General features: G+C 43.3%; 1 protein-coding gene across 1 annotated transcript in view; it reads right to left on the bottom strand.

Moving 5' to 3' along the window:
• LOC126984233 (plastin-2-like) overlaps positions 1-24,367 on the bottom strand; it is a 50,152-nt gene that overhangs the window by 8,363 nt on the left and 17,422 nt on the right. The window contains exons 2-6 of the mRNA XM_050837789.1: positions 3,006-3,173; positions 2,216-2,478; positions 1,829-1,992; positions 657-855; positions 13-118 (exon numbers count right to left, since the gene is read on the bottom strand). Coding sequence (XP_050693746.1) covers positions 13-118; positions 657-855; positions 1,829-1,992; positions 2,216-2,478; positions 3,006-3,173 — 900 coding nt within the window. The remainder of the gene's footprint in view (positions 1-12; positions 119-656; positions 856-1,828; positions 1,993-2,215; positions 2,479-3,005; positions 3,174-24,367) is intronic.

The raw sequence follows: 24,367 nt of genomic DNA, 5'->3' as shown, positions 1-24,367 counted from the left end.
TATCATACTGACCGTGAGTGCCTCCATGGTGACTCCAGCTTCATTAGGAGCAATCTGCTTGAGGAGGTATGAGTAGATCTCCGAGTCCTTGATGTCACCCATGAAGTTGGTGCAGCGTCTATGGAAAACAACATTACTGAACTTCCAGAAAAGCAAGACTCTTCCCAAGAAAATCCTTCTCTTGTTCCACCTAAATAAATATGCTCATACCACTTGACCAAATAACTTTTATATTCCTTGCCTCTCCCAAACCTCCCTGTTCTTAAAAAAATATAATAGCAAATAATAATAATAATAATAATAATAATAATAATAATAATAATAATAATAATAATAATAATAATAATAATAATAATAATAATAATAATAACAACAACAACTAGATGCATAGCACTCGGAGAGTGCACACCTCCGCCAAAGATTGTCCTGTCTCTTTTTGTTGCCCTTGAGCCGTGATCTTTGATGTAAAAAAATAAATAAATAAATAAATAAATACCTAAATACTTAAAACAAAATGAAAATGTATCTCATATATATATATATATATATATATATATATATATATATATATATATATATATATATATATATATATATATATATATATATTTAGACATTAAAGTTTTTTGGAAAATATACTGAATCTAACCAATTACCTGTTTACACCAGCACGCTCGAGGTGGTGGTTGACCCATCGAAGCAAGATGGCCTCAGGAGACAGCTTCATGAGCTCCTCAATCTTCTCGCCATCCTGCAGCAAGTTAGCCAGGCCTGGACAGTGCTCCAGCGTGATCTGGTTGAACAGCCCAATGCGGATGATTTGCCACAGCAGCCCAAGAACCAGATGGGGCTTACCTGTTCCAAAAAAGAATGCAGGCAAGTCAAATAATCACTTACAGATGGATGTAATATTAAAAAAAGCAAAGAAATCAAACTATTATAATTGATCATATATATATATATATATATATATATATATATATATATATATATATATATATATATATATATATATATATATATATATATATATATATATATATATATATATATATATATATATATATATATATATATATATATATATATATATATATATATATATATATATATATATAATATATATATATATATATATATATATATATATATATATATATATATATATATATATATATATATATATATATATATAACCTCAGGAAGAAGCTATCAACAAAAAAAACCTTCCTTTAATGCAGAATTCTTTGGTACCTTTCCCACATGACATAGAGGATCTACTGTAGACGTATTCTTGCTAGAGAACATATATGAGATTAAAATGATATAACATAAATCTTGAGTGATTGATAATGAATTACTTTTTATATTTTACACATATTACATACATAAGGAAATATGCATTTTGGGTCTGCATTTGTATGTCACTAAAAATCTGTTGACTCTAGCTGTTGATGCTACTGTAAACAGTATTATTTTGTTTTAAACAGTTTATGCTAATGACATCAAATTTTTCATATGTTTACACTGACATTAACAGTTAAACTTTCTTAATGACACATGCAAGTGATTATTATTATTATTATTATTATTATTATTATTATTATTATTATTATTATTATTACTATTATTATTATTATTACTGTTATTTATATAAAATCAAATAATATGCAGACACCATATATAAAAGAAGATGGAGAAAAAATTACATGATTACCATTTCTTGGAATGCACGGGTTTGTGTCTTTGAAATCCTTGGATATATATTCCTGTTGGTATAGGAAAAGTAATCAAGTGAAAATTAATAATGATGCCCCTGGAAACTCACCCTTAGCAAGATCATGAGCATCAATGTTGACAACATTGCAACCAATAGCCTGAGCGGAAGACAGGGCGAGGGTGAGGTTCTCGTGTTTGGTGTACACTGTCAGGTTCCGCTTATTAATGGCTCGCTCATCAATGGTGTCAGGACAGGAATGGTTGATCACCTTGCTGTGGACACCCAAAGTAAAGAGGTCACAGGACATGGAAGTGATTCTAGCCAAGAGTGCACACAACACAACATAACATGGCTCAACACAACACACTGCATCACATAACAATACAAACCACACCACACTACACTGGACTGCACTATACTGCGCTAACTACACTGCACTGCACTACACTACACACGAATATTAAGTAGATAAATAAATAAATAAAACTGACTCACCAAAGCAAAATACCATCCTTGACCTTGTCATAGAGGTAGCGTCCCTCACCATCAATAGGCAAGAGGTGGTGGAGGTCAGGATCATGGCCAAGATTAGAGTTGATCCAGTCTGAGAATGCAAGCTGCTCTTCCAGCCTCACGGAGTGTGTAGTACCCTCAGAAGAGGCTGTGGACATACCTCCAAGGGTCTCAAGGTTCTCTCGCTTGTTCACCATCTTCTTGAAAGTGCTTGCAACATCTTGCGCTTTCAATCCAGCACACATCTATCGAAAAACAGAAAGCATATTTCAATTTGCATAGCACTGTAGCATGTCCTTGAAATACAGGAGAATGTCAATTTAATGGAAAGTGATTTAAGATTATCAATTAAACATACGATGACACATTACTGCATGAGTCTTTTCTACTTAATGTGATTCAAATTTGTAGCACTCTAACGAACTGCTTCAACCTAGTGCTGCAAATCAGTCAATAAATAACTGAATAAGGAGTGCAAGAAAAGTAAAATACACACAATTTCATGAGGAGAATGACCCTTGAATGACTGAGGCGAGAGTAACATGGCTGCTCAATATTTTTCTCTCAGCCTATAGGACCAGTAAGCTTTTTTTGAGGGGGAGCCGATTTCAGCCCATTTGCAGCACAGAAGAATTTTGTTTATAGTAACTGACATGATGTATAAATTTTTGCTTCGCCCATCCCAGCCCCAAGGGCCTAGGCACTACTACTACTACTACTACTACTACTACTACTATTACTACTAAGCTGTTAGCAGTAATAGAGGACTCACATTCTGAAACTCCTCAAAGCTCAGTTTCCCCTTGCCAGGCCCCTTGGTGTCCCTGTCCCAGTCCTCGACCATCTTGCGCACCTCCCACTGTGGGAGCTTGAAGCCCACCACATCCAGGGCTTTCTTGAGCTCGGACACATCAATGAAGCCATTGCCATCCCGGTCAATCTGAAGAAAATAATTAAATAAACATCAAGAAAATAATTGTATAAACAAACTATATTACTACAAATAGCCGGAAACTACTAAACATCACCAAACTCGTGTGTTTCTAGAGGGATTCTGACACAATATCAAAGCCACCCCGAAAAATGCCATGTGCGTGCTACACGAGCAAAGAAATGCACACTGCTCAGTACACAGGCAAGGAAGGGTGGACTCATACCTCCATGGATGGGCTGTGGAGGTATGGGCAGAATAATAAGACTCGGCTCCTCGTATGGGCAAGATAATAAGCCTCGGCTCCTCTATCTAAAGATTTATTCACCTGTCAACCCATTCCTCCAGCTTCTCCCTCACCTGCTTATAGTAATATTCGTCTTTAATATCATCCAGGAATTCAACGAAGGAGTCCCAACGTTCTATCCCAATGATTTCCATGACGTAGTATTTCCTGCAGTCGTTGCTGGTACAACTACTCTTGCCCTGGCTGTCTCCTGTCTCGTTTGTCTGTCCTCTTGCTGCACAAATTTTCCGTCAAAGGAGGCAAACAGGAGACAGTACGGCAACCACTCTTTCATCCACTTCTAAGTTATGAAGAATATTTTCATTCACTCGAGGGACTTCCAAAGTTTAGTTGCGGAGCCCCAAAAGTGATAACGGTAAGAAGTCCACAATAAACCAATGAATATTACCACAAGTGTTATAATTCCGAAATAGTTCTGGTTACTCGTGGTGGGGCATCGATGAGCCAGACGAGAGGGCTGAAATCTATCGGGCACCGGAGAACACTGTCACGAAAGCTACAAGTTGGTATTTTCTCCTTAAGTGATCGTGACAATTGGCCAGTCCAACAATCCAACACACAGTCATTGTAAGCCCCCTACCAAACTATATGCACCACAATGATCCGTTATGTCTACTCAGTACCAGAGACTAATAGAGATTTCCGGTGTAGGTTCCTAAAATCTCCACCTCCTTTTTATATCAACGCCAAACACGAGCTACAAGGAATCGTATTTTGTGTTTGGTTGGAGAGCTTACAAACTTGGTGTACTGGACTGTAAAACTGGCCCAATGAACAGAGATCAATGGGGAGGGATGTCGAACGCGCACCATATACTGGGAGACACTGGCCGTCGAAGGAACAGGCGCGCCGAGGAAGATTTAGCTTAACAAATGTAGATCACGTCAGCTGCCGGCGGGTGGGGTGCGAGGCGGGGCGGGTTGGGGCGGGGCGTGACGCAGACTACCTTTAACTTTTCACGGCTCTGACTTGCGGCTGGAATTTATGCTATGTGCACTTTTAGCCTCGTTGCATCTGTTTACAGCTTCCACTGCAGCCCCGACTCAAGAGAGGAAGGGGAGGAGGAGGTGTGCGTGAGTGCGCCCACGGACATAATTTTATCAACTGCTTCACGACGATAAAATAAGAGTTCTGTGATCTAATTGCCTTTCAAGTGTAAATTTGCGGTTATAATAATGATGATTGTGACAGGGAGGGAAGGAGGAGGGAAGGAAGGGAGGGAGGAAAGCAGGAAGGCAGGTGACGGTGAAGCAGCAGACGGGGGGAAGTTTCACCTGTGCTAAATTGCAGCCTCGTCAGGTTCATCTTCCGTTGAGAAAGTGTGTCGAGTGTGTGTCTGTGTGTGTGTCTGTGTGTGTGTGTGTTACGGTAAGAAGAGGCAACAGGAGGCAGACCAGTGGCTATAAAAAGAGGTAAATATACAAAAAATTACGGTGTGTGTGTGTGTGTGTGTGTGTGTGTCGTCAGGATCTCGAACAAGTACCTAGAGTACAAAATAAACACTAAAGGGGCTATTACACTGGGCAAATTTTCCGTGGATCTTCAGTCAAACCACGATTTCCGCTGGCGTGGTTCTCATATTTGCGTCGTTTTCTGACGTGTCCACGATCTTCCAAAGCTACGGTAGATTTCACTGAAGGACGACGGTATTACTCATCATGTTCATCAGCAGCAATAACAACAAACAATTGAGAACCACGTTAGCGGAAATCGTAGTTTGACTGAAGATCCACGGAAAATATGCCCAGTGTAATATCCACTTTATATAACAGCACCAATTTGAATTTCGCGCTGCTCTTAGTAATAGCCGGTCAATCATTTCTATGGCTCTAGGGTCGGCAGGTATTGGCACTGGGCTTGGCGGAACTGGACGGCATAACGCGATGAGTGAAGAATCTGCTCCTTCCAGAGTTAGGCCTGTCTAAATTACTGGGTGAAAATGAATAATAAAAGAACAGTTAAAAATGTACCGCTCCCAATGATTATTTCAGATGCGTGAGAATGCTCTCTCTCTCTCTCTCTCTCTCTCTCTCTCTCTCTCTCTCTCTCAGCGTGAGTGTGTGTGTGTGTGTGAGATAGAGAGAGAGAGAGAGAGAGAGAGAGAGAGAGAGAGAGAGAGAGAGAGAGAGAGAGAGAGAGCATTCACCGTAGCAAAAATGTGAAAATGCATGAAAGAAAAAAAGAAAAAAAAAGGAAAGAATCTTAAAACTGACAAATGGAGAGACAACAAACATATTCATAAACACCTGCTGCGCCCTACTTGGTGGCACGCACACACACACACACACACACACACACACACACACACACACACACACACACACACACACACAAACGTCATCCTTTTCTCTGACTCGAAAGAACATACATAAACGGCAAACAAACTATAATCATCATCAATACACAGATGAGAAAGGCCTTGCGTGACACAATAAAATCTCGTATTACTAATGAAGTATGACGAAGCAGCAGACCTCTCTCAGTTTCCCATCACAGACTTCCGTTTTCTCTTTAAGCTTGATTATCCACATTCGATTTTCCACGTATTTTAAAGTTATACCAGTTTTACCATCTTACCCAAGGGAAATTCGTACACTTCGTCTATAATAACATGCATTGTAATTCCGGTCTAACGTACACAGAAAAAAACATTATTTAAAAAAGGGTTTGATCCTATAGCTATGTTTACGCAGCGTCTTCAAGTGACCCAAGATTCCTCCACGGAGTTGTGCGATTCCGATAAAAGTAATTGGACTTGCCTCTTGCCGTGCTCACTCCTGTAAAAAACATTATATAAATTCGTGGCGTAGTTACAGGCCTTGGGGGTCCCAGAGATAAGTTGGGCATCACCTTCAAGAAATTCTGGGTTCACCTCCAAAATACCATGGAGCCTCCCGAGCTGTCATTTTTACGGCCAGATGCCAGGTGTTGTCAGGTCAGGGTCCCTTAATGGGCTCGGCCAGGCTCGCCTACCCCCATCTTTTGGGCGTAAATTTGACAGTTCATCGGCTTCACCTCAATGAATGGAATTAGCGGGCCGTGTCGACTCAATCAATTCTACCTCCATGCAAAATACCCCGCCCCCATCGTGTCTCCCCTCCCATGCAGACCCCAGCTACGACACACCAAGTATAACATAAACATTTGAGACCAGCATTCATAGATCAGATAATCCTTCGAAATGTTCACAGACGGCAAGGTCATCAGTCAAGTTTGATTTCAAAGCACATGTGTGTGAGTGTTTGTTTGTGTGTGTGTGTGTGTGTGTGTGTGTGTGTGTGTGTGTGTGTGTGTGTGTGTGTGTGTGTGTGTGTGACGTACCTAACCCCTTCCTTCCGGTGAGAATGACTGGACCTCCTACACACACACACACACACACACACACACACACACACACACACACACACACACTATCAATATTCCAGTATATTTTAAGTTCCACAACAACTGTGTGTGTGTGTGTGTGTGTGTGTGTGTGTGTGTGTGTGTGTGTGTGTCGCGATCATTGTAGAGTGTCTGTTCCTAGGCGGACCATAGCTATTCCCGCGCCACTCCCTACACACACACACACACACACACACACACACACACACACACAGGGACGGGGTGGCCCGGAAATAGGCGTCGCGTGGGTCTACTTATTAAAGTGTTTCCGAACAAAATAACTTGGAGTGGGTTGAGTACTACAAGGCCACGCGGCTATACCTGCTGGATGCCCAAGTGGCCTGATACTACAATCACACTAAAGGTAAAGGTAAAGTTGGTTGCACACACTGTCACACTATGGGTCGTATTTTAAAACATTTCGTCCCCCAAGTCCACATATTTCACACACACACACACACACACACACACACACACACACACACACACACACACACACGCTTTTTTTTCAGGTAGTGGTGTGTCTTCTTTCCCGTAAAAACAAAAACAAAAAAGTATAAAGCTACATATACTAAAAAACATAACCATACCATTACACGCTGATATGAATTAGACATTGCAATAGATATTATGGGGGTAACGAAATATAATTGTGTGTGTGTGTGTGTGTGTGTCACCTTATCACTAAGTTAATTACTGCGAATTTGTACACTGTAAAGAGGTAAAGTCTGCAATAACAATAATAATAATAATAATAATAATAATAATAATAATAATAATAATAATAATAATAATAATAATAATAATAATAATAATCACAAATTTCCTCACATTCTAATTTCAATTCCATAGATGAGTGGGCGAGGAGGAGGCAAGGAAGGGATCAAGGGAGGAAGAGACGGCGGGAGGGAGAGAAAAATGAGATAAATTAATAGAGAGGAGAGGGAGGAGAGGGGTGACGACCTGGTTACCTGAAGTGATAAGAGATAAAGGCTGAGGGTGGGGCGATAAGATAAGCGAGATTTGAGTAGATGAAAGATAGAAGACCGGACAGACAGAGAGACAGACAAGTGATAATATTAAGGTGCAAATTTAAACTCTATGTGTGAGAAGGAAGAGAATAAGAACATAAAAACAGAAGGACACTGCAAGAGACCGTCAGGTAGGTCCATACAAGGCAGCTCCCGTGCACCTAATCTCACCTAACCTCACCGTACAACTTATCTAACCTTTTATGAACGTTATCTCCTGTATCGGCATTCACCACATGACTGACAAGCCTGCTCCATTCATCCACTACTCTGCTATTAAAGTCAATCATTTCTCGCCTAGGTCTTTGCTGATTCTGAACCTATCCAACTTAGGCCCGTTATTACGTGTCCTACCCGACTCTCTTACCACCAAAGCCTTATTAACTAACATCATCCTTATCAAAATCTTTCATTCATTTATTAACTTGAATCAAGTCTCCTCGCACCCTTCGCCTTTCTAGAGTATACATAATTATTTCTTAAACCTATTCTTTATGTGACAAAATTTTCGGCCCGTGAATCAGTTTTGTCATTTTCCTTTGCACAGATTCTAAGTGATCTCTCTCTCTCTCTCTCTCTCTCTCTCTCTCTCTCTCTCTCTCTCTCTCTCTCTCTCTAGCTGCTGTTAGGTGGCTACTATCACTGCTTCTGCTATTACTACTACTACTACTACTAATAATAATAATAATAATAATAATAATAATAATAGTATTAGTAAAAATAATAATAATAATACATACATACATACAGAGAGACAGACAGAGAAGGAGGAGGAATAAAATAGAGGAAGTAGAAGACCAGGAGGAAACGAGAAAAAAAGTTAAGAGCAGGCTACATAAAAATACCTGGCTTCTCGCAAGGTTACTGGTTATAGTGATGGCATCTGTACAATGGAACTTGGACTTACGAACACCAGATAAGGGCAAAAGAGCACGATGGCCACCCAAACCTTGCCCAGCGCCTCGAGTGTTTGAAGGGCGTGACATGACAACTAAGCATTTACGGCCAGGGGACAGTGTACGGTACTCTTGTGTTGGTAAAAAGGAGGAGAAATTGAAGAAGAGAAACACAGACAGCAAGAGGGAAGCAAAGGAAAGGAGGAGGAGGAGGAGAATTTAAAGGTAGAGTGACGTCACGGAGTACTACAGAGCCTCCGCCCTCCTTTGTTTATTCATGGGGTGGAGAGGAAAGGGAGGGGCGAAAAAGGAGGCTTGGGGAGGGAGGGGAGATGAAGGGGAGGCTATGGATGTGGAGATAGGGAAGGATAGGCCAGGAAGTGGAGGGCCATACGGAGGAGAAATGAATGAAAACAGAGTGAATGAATGAGAAAGTGGAAGGAATAGGGAAAGAAGGGGAGTAAGATGAGGTACGGAATGTATAGAAAAGAAAAATGGAAAATAAAGGAAAGGAAGGGAAAGTGAGAGAGAGGAATAAGGCAAGATGGAAGAGGAAAGAGAATGGAGGAATAGGGAAAAAGAAGGAGGAGGATGAGAGGAAAGAAATGTAAGGAAGAGAAAACGAAAATAAAGGAATGGAAGGGAAAGTGAGAGAGAGGAATAAGGCAAGATGGAAGAGGAAAGAGAATGGAGGAATAGGGAAAAAGGGGGATGATGATGGGAGGAAAAATTGTAAGGAAGAGAAAACGAAAAAGGAAGTGAAGTAAAAGGAAAAGGAAGGGAAGAAGAAACAAAGGGAAAGGAGGAAAAAGAAGAATAAAGGGAAGGAAAGGAATTGAGGAAGGGGGTGGAGAGAAGAGGGGGGATAGGGTAATGGATAGGGTAGTCACTCCATTCCTCCCCCCCCCCACCCCCCACATGTGACCTCGACTTTATGGGTGCCCCTGCAGTGCCCATCCCACCTTTGTGAATGTGTGTGTGTGTGTGTGTGTGTGTGTGTGTGTGTGTGTGTGTGTGTGTGTGCTAAAATTTCATAGTCACTCTTAACTTTCATATCAGTTATCTCAATCCTCAACCCTCTCTCTCTCTCTCTCTCTCTCTCTCTCTCTCTCTCTCTCTCTCTCTCTCTCTCTCTCTCTCTCTCTCTCTCTCTCTCTCTCTCTTTTTGTGTGTGTGGTGATTAGTCATTATCACCATCACCTGGTAGACTCCCTCATCAACACACACACACACACACACACACACACACACCTCACCACTCCTTCCCCCTTACCAAATGACGCACTAAGGTGACGCACTCCCTTACTCACTCCTTCCCCCTTCTTCTTCTACCCCGCCGATCCTCTTCCTGGAGTGTACGCCAAGCCCCCAAACATCCCCAACGCACCTATCTCTTCCTCTTTACTCGATGACGCAAATTTTTCCTGCTCTCTCTTCTATCATCTACCTTTTTTATTATTATCCGGCTCGACTTCTCTTCCTTTTCTTTCAATCTTTATCCTTTATCACTAACGCAAACTCCTACTGCTGCCTTCTTCTCCTCCTTCGAATCTTTATCAATGATGCAAAAGTTCTCCTCCTCCCCCTCCTTCTCTTCCCATCTTCTTTGTCCTTCACTACTAACGCAAACTCCTACTGCTGTTGCTTCTCCTTCTCCTTCGAATCTTTATCAATGACGCAAAACTTCTCCTCCTCCCCCTCCTTCTCTTCCTTCCTTGCAACGTTCTACTACTGTTGCCCCTCCTTCTCCTCCTCTTCCTATCTTCTTTGTCCTTCACTACTAACGCAAACTTCTACTACTGTTGCCTCTCCTCCTTCTCTTCCTATCTTCTTTGTCCTTCACTACTAACGCAAACTTCTACTACTGTTGCCCCTCCTTCTCCTCCTCTTCCTATCTTCTTTGTCCTTCACCACTAACGCAAACTTATACTACTGTTGTTCCTCCTCCTCCTCCTCCTTCCACCCTTTACCAATGACAAAACTATTCCTCCTCCTCCTCCTCCTCCTTTCTCATGTATCCCTCTTTCAATTCTCCTCTGCGATACCCATTTACACATCCTCGTTCCCCTCCTTCTCCTTCCTCTTTTCTTATATATTCATCTAACTCCCTAACTCTTTCCCTTCCTTCCTTCTCTACTCACCCAACACACACACACACACACACACACACACTAAACTCACACCTACACCTAAAACTATTCCTAATCCCCCTCCTTCTCCTTTCTCTTATCTATTCCTCTAACTCCCTCTTTCCCCTCTTCCTATACCCACTCAAGATGCACCCCGCCACTATTCCCTCCTACGCCCACACCCACGTCCTTCCTTGAGTCAGTCTCCACGATCTCAAGACGCATAACCGCTGTCTTCCGCTGGTGAGTGAAGAAGCAGCGTGGTCACTCTTGGTCATTTCCTTCCCGTGTGTGTGTGTGTGTGTGTGTGTGTGTGTGTGTGTGTGTCGCTTTGAGGTATAAACAACTCCTTAAAAGCCAAGTTAAAGAATTCCAGATATATATATAGAAAAAAAAAGAACATTAAAAGAAAAAATAATACAAGGCAATTCTCTCTCTCTCTCTCTCTCTCTCTCTCTCTCTCTCTCTCTCTCTCTCTCTCTGCTAATGAAACTCAATGTATAAATCCCTCCCCTGTGTCCGCCGTCCCTTGGGTCTCCTTAGGGTAGGCAATCAGTGTGCCATTACCAAAGAGAGGAGGAGGAGGAGGAGGAGGAGGAGGAACCATGTGTGTACCCCCCTCACACACACACACACACACACACACACAGTTCTCCCTTCCTATACTTGCCCTTCCCCGTCTCTGTATCGGGTCCCGTCCCAACCCATCTCATAACCCGTAATATGGTGATGGTCGTGATGAATGGGTAGGGAGGTGGAGGGGAGGGGCAGCAGGAGGAGACAAAGGAGGAGGAGGAAGGGGCGACTAGCATGATGAAGGGGAAGAATGGAGGGAGGAGTGAAGGGGAGAGAGAGGGGAGGCATGAGTGATATAAAGGGATGATACTAGAGAGGGAGGAAGGGGAACGATGGAAAGGGGAGAAGGAAGATATGAAGGAAGGGTAGAGCGAAAGGGAGGGAAGATAAAGGAAAGGGAAAGGATGAGTTATGGAATGGGAGGGAGGGAGGAGATGAAGGGAGGGAACGATTGACAGGGAAGAAAGAAGAGATGAAGGAAAGGGAGAGGAAGGGTGAGGGGAAAGGAAGAGGAGATAAAGGAGAACAGGAACGCGTGAGTTATGGAATGGGAGAGACAGGGAGATGAGGGAGAAAGGATGAAGGGATGACAGGGGGAAAGGAGAGATGAAGGAAAGGTGAGGGGAAAGGGAGAGGAGATAAAGATGGAGACAGGGAGATGATAAAGGGACAAGAGGGAGATAGTAAAAGAACAGAAAAGGGAATAGACGAGAGAAGGAATGAGAGATGAAGGAATGGAGAGAAAGACAGAGGAGATAAAAGATAAACGGGAGAGAGTGAGTGATGTAAGTAGAGGGAGAGAGGATAAGGGAATGGACGGGAAGAGGAGATATAGAGGAGAGATGAAGGGGAAAAGAGTAAGGGATAGTTGAGTAAGGATGGAGGTTAGATTAGGTTAGGTTAGGTTAGGTGAGGAAAGACTAGATGAAGTTAGGTTAGGTTAGGTAAGGCTAGATGAAGTTAGGTTAGGTGAGGTTAAGGGAGGTCAGGTCAGGTTGGGTGAGGTTAGATGGCGTTAGGTTAAGTTAGGTTAGGTTGGGTGAGGTTAGGTTAAGTTAGGCTAGGTTGGGTGAGGTTAGGTTAAGTTAGGCGAGGTTAAGTAAGGTCAGGTTAGGTTAGGTGAAGTTAGGTTAGGTTAGGCGAGGTTAGGTGAAGTTAGGTTAGGTTGGTTGAGGTTAGATGAAGTTTGGTGAGGTTAGGTTAGGTGAGGTGAGGTCAGGTTAGGTTAGGTTAGGTTAGGCGAGGTTAGGCAAGGTCAGGTTAGGTGAAGTTAGGTTAGGCGAGGTTAGGTTAGGTGAAGTTAGGTTTGGGTTTTAAGGGGATGAAGGAAAGAGAATGAAGAAGAATAGAAGAATGGAGTCATGGTAGGAGGGACAGGAAGTGGTATTCTAATGTATCTTTCTATTGTGTTATAGTGGATCGGAAATGTCGCAGTGGGAGATACATACACAGTGACCACCACCACCACCACCATCACTATTACCAACACCAAGGATACACCACCACCACCACCATCACTATTACCAACACCAAGGATACACCACCACCACCACCACCATCACTATTACCAACACCAAGGATACACCACCACCACCACCACCATCACTATTACCAACACCAAGGATACACCACCACCACCACCACCATCACTATTACCAACACCAAGGATACACCACCACCACCACCACGCTATCACTATTACCAACACCAAGGATACACCACCACCACCACCACGCTATCACTATTACCAACACCGCTGCCAACACTATACCCTTACCGCTGCTTCTAAGATCACTATTGCCAACGCCTTCATCATGCGAATCAACAACACAATTTATCATCACCATTTTCAGTGTTACCAATTCCACTTCCTAATACCACCCTGGAATTATATGAGAAAGAGAAGACGAAGAAATGAAGAAAAAGAAGAGGAAGTAGAAAAAGGAAATGAGAAAAAGGAAAAAGGAAAAGAAAAATAAGAGGAAAAGGAAGAAATAACAAATCTAACAAAGCTACCACAAAAAGTAAACCTAACAGGAAAGAAAAAAAAAACATCTACAACTACTACTACTACTACCACTACCACAATCCCAACCTAACCACCATAACCAAACATTTCCTTAGAGGCCAAAGTACACACACATAACCTTCACTTCCTCCTCCTCCTCCCCTTTCCCTCTCAGCCCCCCAGCGATGGCTAATAAGCCGTTCGGACAGGATGATGGGCACGGATTAGTCCTTATCAATAGACCTAATACAGAGGCGGGCAGGTGTTGAGTAAGGATGAAGGATGGGTTGGGTAATGATTGACGTGTTAGGTTAGGTTAAGTGGGGTTAGGTTTGAACATAAGAGCATAAGAACCTAAGAAGGCTGGAAGAAGCCGATTAGCCTATACACCCCCACCTAACCTAACTATCCATGAGTTTATCCAACCTATGTATCTATGGTATTGGCACCCACGACATGACTGCCAAGCCGGTTCCACTCATCCACCATTCTTTTGGTAAACCAATTCCCGGTGCTATGTCCTACCTGGCTCTTTTACAGCCAAAACCCAATTATTAAAGCCCCATCCATCCATTTATAAACCTCGATCAAGTCTCCTCGTAACCTTCGCCTTTCGAGGTGGTTAAGTTAGGTGAGGTTTGCCTAGGTCACGTTAGGTGAGGTTTGGTTAGGTTACGTTCTTTGAGGTTAAGTTAGGTTACATGAGGAGGGTTTGGGGAGAGGAATGTTACGAACGGCTAAAAGTGGAGAAGTGGTCACTAGTGTTGAGAGGAGGAGGGTCAGGTAAAGTAAGGTGAGGAGGGTTTGAGGAAGAGAGGGAGGAATTACGAGGGTTAAGAAGTGGAGGAGGAATGGTCAGTGGGGAGGAAGGGTGGGAAGGAGGAAGGATGGTAGGGGGAGAGGTGGTCACGGTGGAAGGAAGGGAAGGAAGAGGAGGAGGAGGGAGGGAAAAGGGGGGAATAAATTATCATACGAAGAGACGTGAGGTAGGAACGTGAATTGATGGGAGAGAGAGAGAGAGAGAGAGAGAGAGAGAGAGAGAGAGAGAGAGAGAGAGAGAGAATGACCGTAGTACTACAAAACAAAAGATTGCGTAAACATCCTCTTGCCTTCCTTCACTCTCAGGTACAGGAAGAAAGGAGGAGGAGGAGGAGGAGGAGGAGGAGGAGGAGGAGGAGGAGGAGGAGTGAGTGAGTGGGATGCTTATTGGACAGGTGATAAGGACAGGTGAGTGATGGAGAAGCATAAGCCTTCACCAATCATCCGTTTCCTCCTCCTCCTTCAGTTTTACCCCCCCCCCCCCTCTCTCTCTCTCGGCCGTAGTATGGGGACATGGATCCGGCTGGCCACAAGAGGAGGAGGAGGAGGAGGCTCAACGGGGTGTGACTCATGACCTCGTGGAATATAGTCGCCCTCCTCCTCCTCCTCCTCTTTTTAATTCTGTGCCATATTTTTACAGTCTTAAATTCTTATCTCCTCCCTCCTTTAATCCCCTCCCCTCCTCCTCCTCCTCCCCCCTTCCGGATTCTTGCACACGCCGCCAAAGGGAGTGATTCATTCCTTACCTGTGGGTGAGTCAAGGCTTGTGACTCATGCCCTGGACACACACACACACACACATATAAGCGGAGACACAAAGATAGATGCAACATAGTGGTAGGTCGATGAGAGAGAGAGAGAGAGAGAGAGAGAGAGAGAGAGAGACCCTTCCTAACAACAACAACGATGACAATAACTTACTACGTCTAGCCCGGATCAGCTGTCACCCTCCTCCTCCTCCTCCTCCTCCTCCTCTTCCTCTTCCTCCCTCCCCCCCCCAGGTGTAAGCCCTTCCCCAGACTGTCCTGCAGCTGCCGTGGGTGGTGTTTGAGCGGTGTTGTGGCGGTGTTGTGTGGTGTTGACCAAAGCCTGGTAACTGTCTGCCCCCAACACGCCCTCTCTCTCTCTCTGTTTGTTTAACTTTTATATTAATTCACTTATCTAATGTTTGTTTGTTGTTATTCATTATGTGTGTGTTTCTCTCTCTCTCTCTCTCTCTCTCTCTCTCTCTCTCTCTCTCTCTCTCTCTCTCACACACACACACTGTCCACTCGTTTAAATTCTACTCACTCTCATGCAATTGTTTTTAGTGCTCTCTCTCTCTCTCTCTCTCTCTCTCTCTCTCTCTCTGAATTCACAAAGCTGACTTAACACAAACAATAGCAATAATAATAATAATAATAATAATAATAATAATAATAATAATAATAATAATAAAGGTTGTTGAGCACACTGGTGACACGGATTAATTCAGTTTGGGTAAGGGATATAACGTTACCCCCCCTCCCTCTCTCTCTCTCCTAATCACCATACCGCACTCCCCCTTCTTATCACCTCTCTCCTTCCCTTACCTTCTCCACCTTCCCTCCCCTTCCCCTTCCCTCCCCTCTTCTCTCCATGATTCTATGCCACGCCCATTCCATTTCTTTCCCTCCCCCTCCCCGCCCCTTTCACTCCCCTCCCAGTCTTAAATGCCACAACACACCACACACTCCTCCATTCCTCTCTCCCGTTCCCTTCTCTAAATTACCACCACACCACCATCAACACGCTCCTCTCTCTCTCTCTCTCTCTCTCTCTCTCTCTCTCTCTCTCTGCCTCTCATTTTTTAGAAAGGCCGGAATTGCCATAAGTGGAGAGTCTTTAAGTGTGTGTGTGTGTGTGTGTGTGTGTGTGTGTGTGTGTGTGTGTGAAAGCAGTCTCACAACACTCGGCTGCTGAGAATGAAATACAACACTTAAAACAATGACGATTAATCTCTCTCTCTCTCTCTCTCTCTCTCTCTCTCTCTCTCTCTCTCTCTCTCTCTCTCTCTCTCTCTCTCTCTCTCATATGAAAACAATTCCGTGACTTAAGTGACTCATAAAACTGATGAATGAGACAATATATAAGGAGGTAGAATAAGGAGGAGGAGGAGGAGGAGGAGGAGGATATAAGAATAGTTAAAAGAAGAAAGACAGGGGTGGAGGGCTGACAAGAGGAGGAGGAGGAGGAGGAGGACAAGAAGCAGGCAGGGACCGTATATGGATAGAATGCTCACCTACTGCTGTTTAGTCCTCCTCCTCCTCCTCTTCTTCTTCCTCCTCCTCCTCCCCCTCTTCCTTACTGGCAATGACCCACCCCGCCTTCCTCCTCCCTTTCTCCTCGTCTTTCTTCTTCCTTTCAATATTTCCATCACTTATTTATTCCTCTCCGTTCGCTCTATCTTCCTGTTTCTCCTTGTTCCTCTTCCTCTGCTTTATTTTCCTCCTTTCACCTCTTTTATCATCATTTCCTTACTCGTCTTTGTTCGCTTCGTTTTCCTCCTTTCTCCTCGTTCTTCTTTTTCTTCTATATTCTTTCTTCTCATTTTTTTCTCCTCTCCTCTCTTTCTTCTTGATTTTCGTCACCTTCTTCATCCTCTTCCATTTTCTTCTCTTTCTATCTTTTCACTTATTTACTTTTATTTTGTTGTCCCATTGTTTACCGTTCTCTCTCTCTCTCTCTCTCTCTCTCTCTCTCTCTCTCTCTCTCTCTCTCTCTCTCCTTATATGCCTTCTCTAAAGCTTATATAGTCATCAGTTTTCCTCCTCCTCCTCCTCCTCCTCCTCTCCGTTTCCATATCCACTCCTTTTCCTGTTTTTTTTTCCCTTTTTAGATTATTTGTCTAATTTCATCCCATTGCTTCTGTTTTTCGTTTTATTTTCCTTCTTTCAAGCTAATATTATGTCATTAGTTATCCTCCTCCTCCTCCTCTCCGTTTCCATATCTACTCCTTTTCCTGTTTTTTCCCCTTTTAAATCATGTCTATTTTCATTGCATTGCTTCTCTTTGTTGGCCTTATTTTCCTTCTTTCAAGCTAATATTATGTCATTAGTTTTCCTCTTCCTCCTCCTCTCCGTTTCCATATCTACTCCTTTTCCAGTTTTTTTTCCTTTTAATTAAATCGTTTGCCTAATTTCATCACATTATTTCTCTTTCTTGGCCTTATTTTCTTCTTTCAACCACTTATGTAATCATTTTTCCTCCTCCCCCTCCTCCTAACCGTTTCCATATCCACTCCTTTTCCTGTTTTTTCCCCTTTTAAATCATGTCTATTTTCATCACATTGCTTTTCTTTGTTTGCTTTATTTTCCTTCTTTCAAGCAAATTTGTAGCCATTTTTTTTTCTTATCCTTTCCGCTTCCATATCCACTGCAAATCCTAATCCTGTTTGTTTCCCTTATCCATCATGTCTATCTTTTCATCACCTTTGTTCGCTGTATTTTCCTTCTTTTAAGCTAATATTATGTTATCAGTTCTCCTCCTCCTCCTCCTCCTCCTTTCCGTTTCCCATTTTTTTAATCATTTTTCTATTTACATAACATTGCTTCCCTTTGTTCGCTTTATTTTCCTTCTTTTAAGCTAATATTATGTTATCAGTTCTCCTCCTCCTCCTCCTCCTCCTTTCCGTTTCCCATTTTTTTAATCATTTTTCTATTTACATAACATCGCTTCCCTTTGTTTGCTTTATTTTCCTCCTTTCCATCAGCTTTTATGTCAACAGTTTTTCTCTTCATTATTCTTCTCGTTTTATATCCACTCCTTCTCCTCCTCCTCTTTATCTCGCCTTCCTGCAATCTCCGAAACGTTTTTTCATATCCGGTTCCACAACACCTCCTCCTCCTCCTCCTCGTCCTGGTTCTCCCCTCATTCATCATTCAATTTCTCTCTTAATCCTCCTCATCATAATCTAGTATAATCATTTTTCCTCCTTTCTTGTTCAATTTCTAGTTTCTCGTCTTTCACACTCTAGTGGGTTTTTTTTCCATTATTGTTTCATTATTTTTTTACGCCCTTGCACTGTCTCCTCTGCTGTAAAAAAAAAAAACTAAAAAAAGATACACCTAACTGCCTGCCTATCTTATCTTTATCCTCTCACGGCAAAGATATCCTAAGTTCACGACCTTCAGTCTGTTTTGTATATTGCACTGAGCACACACACACACACAAACACACAAGCACACAGGGGGAGAGGGCTTTGACGGGAAGCTCGTGCTGTCAGAATCAACAACAGGAAACAGTGCCTGGGACCCTTGGGTAAAGACACACAGACAGACAGACGGATAGGAGGGATAGATAAAGAGTAGTAGTAGTAGTAGTGATGTAGTAGTATTATTAGTAACAGTAGTAGAAAACAGTTACTTACAGTATTATTATTATTATTAGTAGTAGTAGTAGTGGTAGTAGTAGTGGTAGTAGCAGTGGTGGTAGTAATAGTAGTAGTAGGTGGTGGTGGTGGAAAGTGTAATAATGATGGATATAATAATTAGGAAGAAAAAAAGAAGAGATAGAGGAATTAGAAGAAGAAAAGGAGAAAAAAAGGAAGAAGACGATGATGAAGAAGGAGAAAAAAAAAAGAAGCGGGGAGGAGGAAAAGCAATCACAACAGCAGCATAACATCGTCAGCAAACAAGGAGAGAAAGACACATTTTCCCTCACGTAACGCCTCCTCCTCTTCCTCCTTCCTTCACACGGCAACACCACCAGGAACAAAAACTGAAGACATGACACCGCCGACTAACACACTGCTCTCTCTCTCTCTCTCTCTCTCTCTCTCTCTCTCTCTCTCTTCATTTCCTCTCCCTTGTTGTTTTATATACGTACATACTTCCCTTACGACTTTTTATTTTTATTTTGTTTTCCCACTGTTTACCGTTCTCTCTCTCTCTCTCTCTCTCTCTCTCTCTCTCTCTCTCTCTCTCTCTCTCTCCTTTTCCAATTCATTCTCTTTTTCTTACTTAAACTCCCTTTCTCTTTTATCATTTCTTGCTGCTGCCGCTCTCTCTCTCTCTCTCTCTCTCTCTCTCTCTCTCTCTCTCTCTCTCTCTCTCTCTTACTTAAACTCCCTTTCTCTTTCTATTATCATTTCTTGCTGTTTACTCTCTCTCTCTCTCTCTCTCTCTCTCTCTCTCTCTCTCTCTCTCTCTCTCTCTCTCAATGCATTTCTTATCCATCTACAGTGATAAGGGAGGAATGTGGCTTATTTGACTCTCCTCCTCCTCCTCCTTCCCCTCCTCCTCCTCCTCCTAAGACACAAACACTTGAAGGTACTTAGAGCAACAGAGTCCATTCAAGCATTTCTAAGAACCTCAGTCTTTGACCACACGATAAAGATTTTACTATCATCTCCTCCTCCTCCTCCTCCTCCTCCTCCCTCCTCTTCATCCTAATTAGAAGTAAGAGACAGGTGATACGGAAGCAGCAGGTAACGATGTAATTAGAGACACATCAGGGAAATATTGTTTATGGCTTCTTAATTAAGGGTTATCACTTGGTACCTCTCTCTCTCTCTCTCTCTCTCTCTCTCTCTCTCTCTCTCTCTCTCTCTCTCTCTCTCTCTCTCTCTCGACTTTTCCTTCTCCCTCTATTTTTTTTCTCGTGTATTCGACTCCTTTTTTTTCATTCTTGATGGTTACCTCTCTCTCTCTCTCTCTCTCTCTCTCTCTCTCTCTCTCTCTCTCTCTCTCTCTCTGCATTAGCCACACATGACTGACGAGGTGCAGGCTTACTCGTGTGTGTGTGTGTGTGTGTGTGTGTGTGTGTGTGTGTAAGCCTATCCCTTCGTCTGGTCCTTGAGAGTAAACAAAGAAACAAACAAACAGAAGTACATACAGGCTCTTGTGAATGAACCTGAAAGTTAATAACCGTGTGTGTGTGTGTGTGTGTGTGTGTGTGTGTGTGTGTGTGTGAGAGAGAGAGAGAGAGAGAGAGAGAGAGAGAGAGAGAGAGACCGGTAAAGGAAATAATAAGAAGAGGCGGCAAGAAAATTCAATGCAAGGAAAGACAAAGGAAAAGGAAGAAAAGAACAAGAAGGAAGAGGGTCACGAGAGAGGAGGAGGAGGAAGAGGAAGAGGAAGAACAATGCAACACAAAAGAAATTACATAACGAAGAAGACATGGAAAGAAAGGCTAAATACTTGGAGGAGGAGAAGGAAGAGGATGAGATTGAGGGGGAAATATTCTATGCCTCACTAGTTCAGAGAGACAGGAAGGGTGGAGGTTTAATTCTCTCTCTCTCTCTCTCTCTCTCTCTCTCTCTCTCTCTCTCTCTCTCTCTCTCTCTCTCTCTCTCTCTCTTGTATAAGCCAAATGTCGTGTTATCAGTTTGACATTAAAAGCATGTGCCATTCCTACAGACAACTCTCTCTCTCTCTCTCTCTCTCTCTCTCTCTCTCTCTCTCTCTCTCTCTCTCTCTCTCTCTCAATATAGAGCAAAATGTAAAGGCATCCTTCGCACTAACTGAGTGACCTTGACGAATACGTAACACACACACACACACACACACACACACACACACACACACACACGGTCATGTCTGCTGATGAAGAGCGGCAGGAGGAGGAAGGAAGGGAAGGAGGAAGAGAAAAAGCAGGAGGAAGAGGAGGAGGAGGAAGGGAAGGAGAAAGAGAAAAAGCAGGAGGAGAGGAGGAGGAGGAGGAGTAACGAGAACAGCAGACCTTTAGTGGGCAAGGGAGATGCAGAGGACACACAGGAGGAGGAGGAGGAGGAAGAAGAGGAGGAGGAGGAGGAGGACTAGGAGGAAGATATATAAAACTGTCATGAGGGAAAAAGGACATTCAGAAAAAAAATAAAACATTCAATAATTTATATACACAGAAAGGTCGATTTTTTTTTTTTTAAGAACAAAGAGTAAGAATAGAATAAAAGGAAAGAAGAAACAAATAAAAGAATAAATACGGGACAAGATTGATGCAGGGGAAGAGGGAAGGAAGGGAGGGAAGGAGGGAGGGAGGCAGGTGGGGTGTGTGTGTATATAAGAGGAGGAGGAGGAGGAAGGGAGGAAGAGGGAGGAGGAGGACAAGTCACAAGATGCAGACAGGGTGTTAGTGTGTGTAGGAACTGGAGGAGGAGGAGGAGGAGGAAGAACAGGAGGAGGAGGTAGCGGAGGAAGAAGACGAGGAGGAGGATGGAGAGTAAGAGGAAGCAGAGGAAGAAGAAGACGAGGAGGAGGATGAAAAGGACGAGGAAGAAGAAAATAATATGAAGAAAAAGAAGCAATAGAAGATGTATAGGATAATGAAGGATAAATGGAGGAGGTGGAAAGGATATGGAGAGGAGTGAAGGAGAATAATTAGATACATAGGAATCTTCTTTCCCTCTCATACCTTTCCCTTCCCAATCCCTCTACTTTTTTTCCCCTTCCCTTCTTTCCCTTCCATATTTTTCCCTTCCCTGTCCCTCTCCCTTCCCTTTCTTCTTTCCCTTCCCTATCCCTCTTCATTTCCTCTCCCTTCCCTTTTTACCCTCTCTTCTTTCCCTTCCATCTCTAAAGAAGAATATGACAAGAAAGAGGAGGAGGAGGAGAATGAATAAGAGGAAGAATAGGAGGAAGAGGAGGGCCACAGGATCCAGACAGGCTGTTAGTGTGAAGGACAAGGACAAGGAGGAGGAGGAGGAGGAAGAATAGGAGATGCAGGGGGAGGAGAAATACACAAACACAGGCAAAACAAGCAAATAAAAGAACTAGGAAAATGGGGGACACTTGACTGACTGACTAACCGACTGACTGCTTGACTGACTAACTGACTGATTGATTTACTGACTGACTGACTGCTTGATTGACTGACTGACTACCTGACTGACTTACAAATTAACTGCTTGACTGACTGACTGCTTGACTGACTAACTGACTTTATAACTGATTAATTTCCTGACTAACTGACTAACGAATTAACTGACTGATTGACTTACTAACTGATTCTTATTACTGCTTAACTGACTGACTGACTGGAGAGAGAGAGAGAGAGAGAGAGAGTAGGTTATCATTGGTAGTCCCATTAAATTCTCTCTCTCTCTCTCTCTCTCTCTCTCTCTCTCTCTCTCTCTCTCTCTCTCCAAGCACCCAAAATAGTCCCCTTCAACCCCCCGAAACTTCCCTTCGACTGGGGAGAGAAGGGAGGGGAGAAGGGAGGAAAGGGGGAGAGAGGAGAGGAGGGAAATTCTGAGACGAGAGAGAGGGGAGGAAGTCTGTTAAGAAGGGGAGAAAGGGGAAGGAGGGGATAAACAAGGGGAGGGAAGGGAAGACGGAGAAGAAGGGAAGGAGGAGGAGGAGGAAGGGAAAGGAGGCAAAAAACGGAGGGAAAAAATAGGGTGAACAAAGGGTGGAGAGAGAGAGAGAGAGAGAGAGAGAGAGAGAGAGAGAGAGAGAGAGAGAGAGGACAAAGAAAAAAGTAAACAGCGAGAAATAATATAAAGGAGGAAAGAACGACGAGGAAGGAAGAGAGAGAGAGAGAGAGAGAGAGAGAGAGAGAGAGAGAGAGAGAGAGAGAGAGAGAGAGATTCCCCAACCCTCATATTGTGTGAACCCAAACAAAATCCTCAACATAACTCTGGTTGATATTTTTTCCTCCTCCTCCTCCTCTTCCTCCAACCCCCCCCTCCTTTTCTCCTCGGCAACAGGCCCCATCGAGAGAGCCGAGACAGGGCGGAGGAAAGGAGGTAAGGTGAGAGGAGAAAGGTAAGTATGATTAGGGAAGACAGGTAGAGTTGTGGTAAGTAGGGGAGAGAGGGAGAGAGCGAGAGGGAGAGAGGTAGAGAAGGGTTAAAGAGGCAGAGAATGGAGGAGGAGTAAGTAGAAGAGGTAGAGAGAGGAAGGGAAAGGAAGGGTAGCTGGAGAAGGAAAGAGGAGGAGGAGGAGGAGACAGGTAGAGTTGTGTTAAGGGGAGAAGAGGTGGAGAAAGGGAGAGGAAGGGGAGGGTAGGTGAAGAGGAGAAAGAGGAGTAGAGAGAAGGAGAAGGAGAGATAGAGGAGGTAAAAGAAAGATAGGAGATGAAACAAGGTGAGAGGAGAGACAGGAGGGAAGAGGTGGAAAGGGTGATGAAGGAAGGGAAGGGCAGGTGAAGAGGAGGAGGAGGAGGAATATGGAGAAGTAGAGGGAGGTGAAGGGGAGATAAAGGAAAGGCTGGAGATAGGACGAGGTGAATAAACTTTGTCTGATGCGCTTTGTAAATAGAACAAGAATAAAACAGAGCAAACAGGCAAGACATATTTAAAGTCACGCCACACAGCTATACAAAGGGTCTTTTTTTACGTGAGAATTAATAGATAAAAAAGACTGAAGGAAAGCGGGAAAATAAAGAGAGAAACACAAAAAGATGAGTAGAGAGAGAGAGAGAGGTATACTATAGGAGGCAGTCTGTCGGGGGTGCTCCTGCCCACAAGTGTTTGGTACGCAGATTAACCTTGGAAATAACGCTCTCTCTCTCTCTCTCTAACACGTGGCACCACACACACACACGAGAGAGAGAGAGAGAGAGAGACGACCTACATGACTTAGGCCAGCACCGTAACAGAATCAACAAAGGACCGTTCTCCACCTCTCTCTCTCTCTCTCTCTCTCTCTCTCTCTCTCTCTCTCTCTCTCAAGCACTAGCTCTCTATCCCTCTCCATTAGCCTCCAGATGCCTCCATTCCTCCCTCCATCTTTCCCTCACCTTTCCTTTCGTCCCTCCAAGCAAAACCAGATCTCTCTCTCTCTCTCTCTCTCTCTCTCTCTCTCTCTCTCTCTCTCTCTCTCTAAAAGCATTAATTAAACATCCTCCTCCTCCTCCTCCTCCCTGTCATCCGTGAACCAGTTAATAATAAATATTTCTTTCGTTTATTATCTATTACAATTATCATTATTATTGTTATTATTATTTCATCTCACCCGCCCCTCTCCCTCCTTCCCTTCCCCCCCTTTATCCTCATTCCATCAGTCCATCGTTGCACTTGATTCCCTTCCCATATCGAGCTCCCATCTGCATCCCATCACGTCACTCTTCAGGCTCTCCCACACCGCACCTCACGTC

The sequence above is a fragment of the Eriocheir sinensis genome, chromosome 56, assembly GCF_024679095.1.
Source record: "Eriocheir sinensis breed Jianghai 21 chromosome 56, ASM2467909v1, whole genome shotgun sequence".
NCBI classification, from domain to species: Eukaryota; Metazoa; Arthropoda; class Malacostraca; order Decapoda; family Varunidae; genus Eriocheir; species Eriocheir sinensis.
The sequence above is the reverse complement of the archived record's forward strand: the minus strand, read 5'-3'. Positions and strand labels throughout refer to the sequence as shown.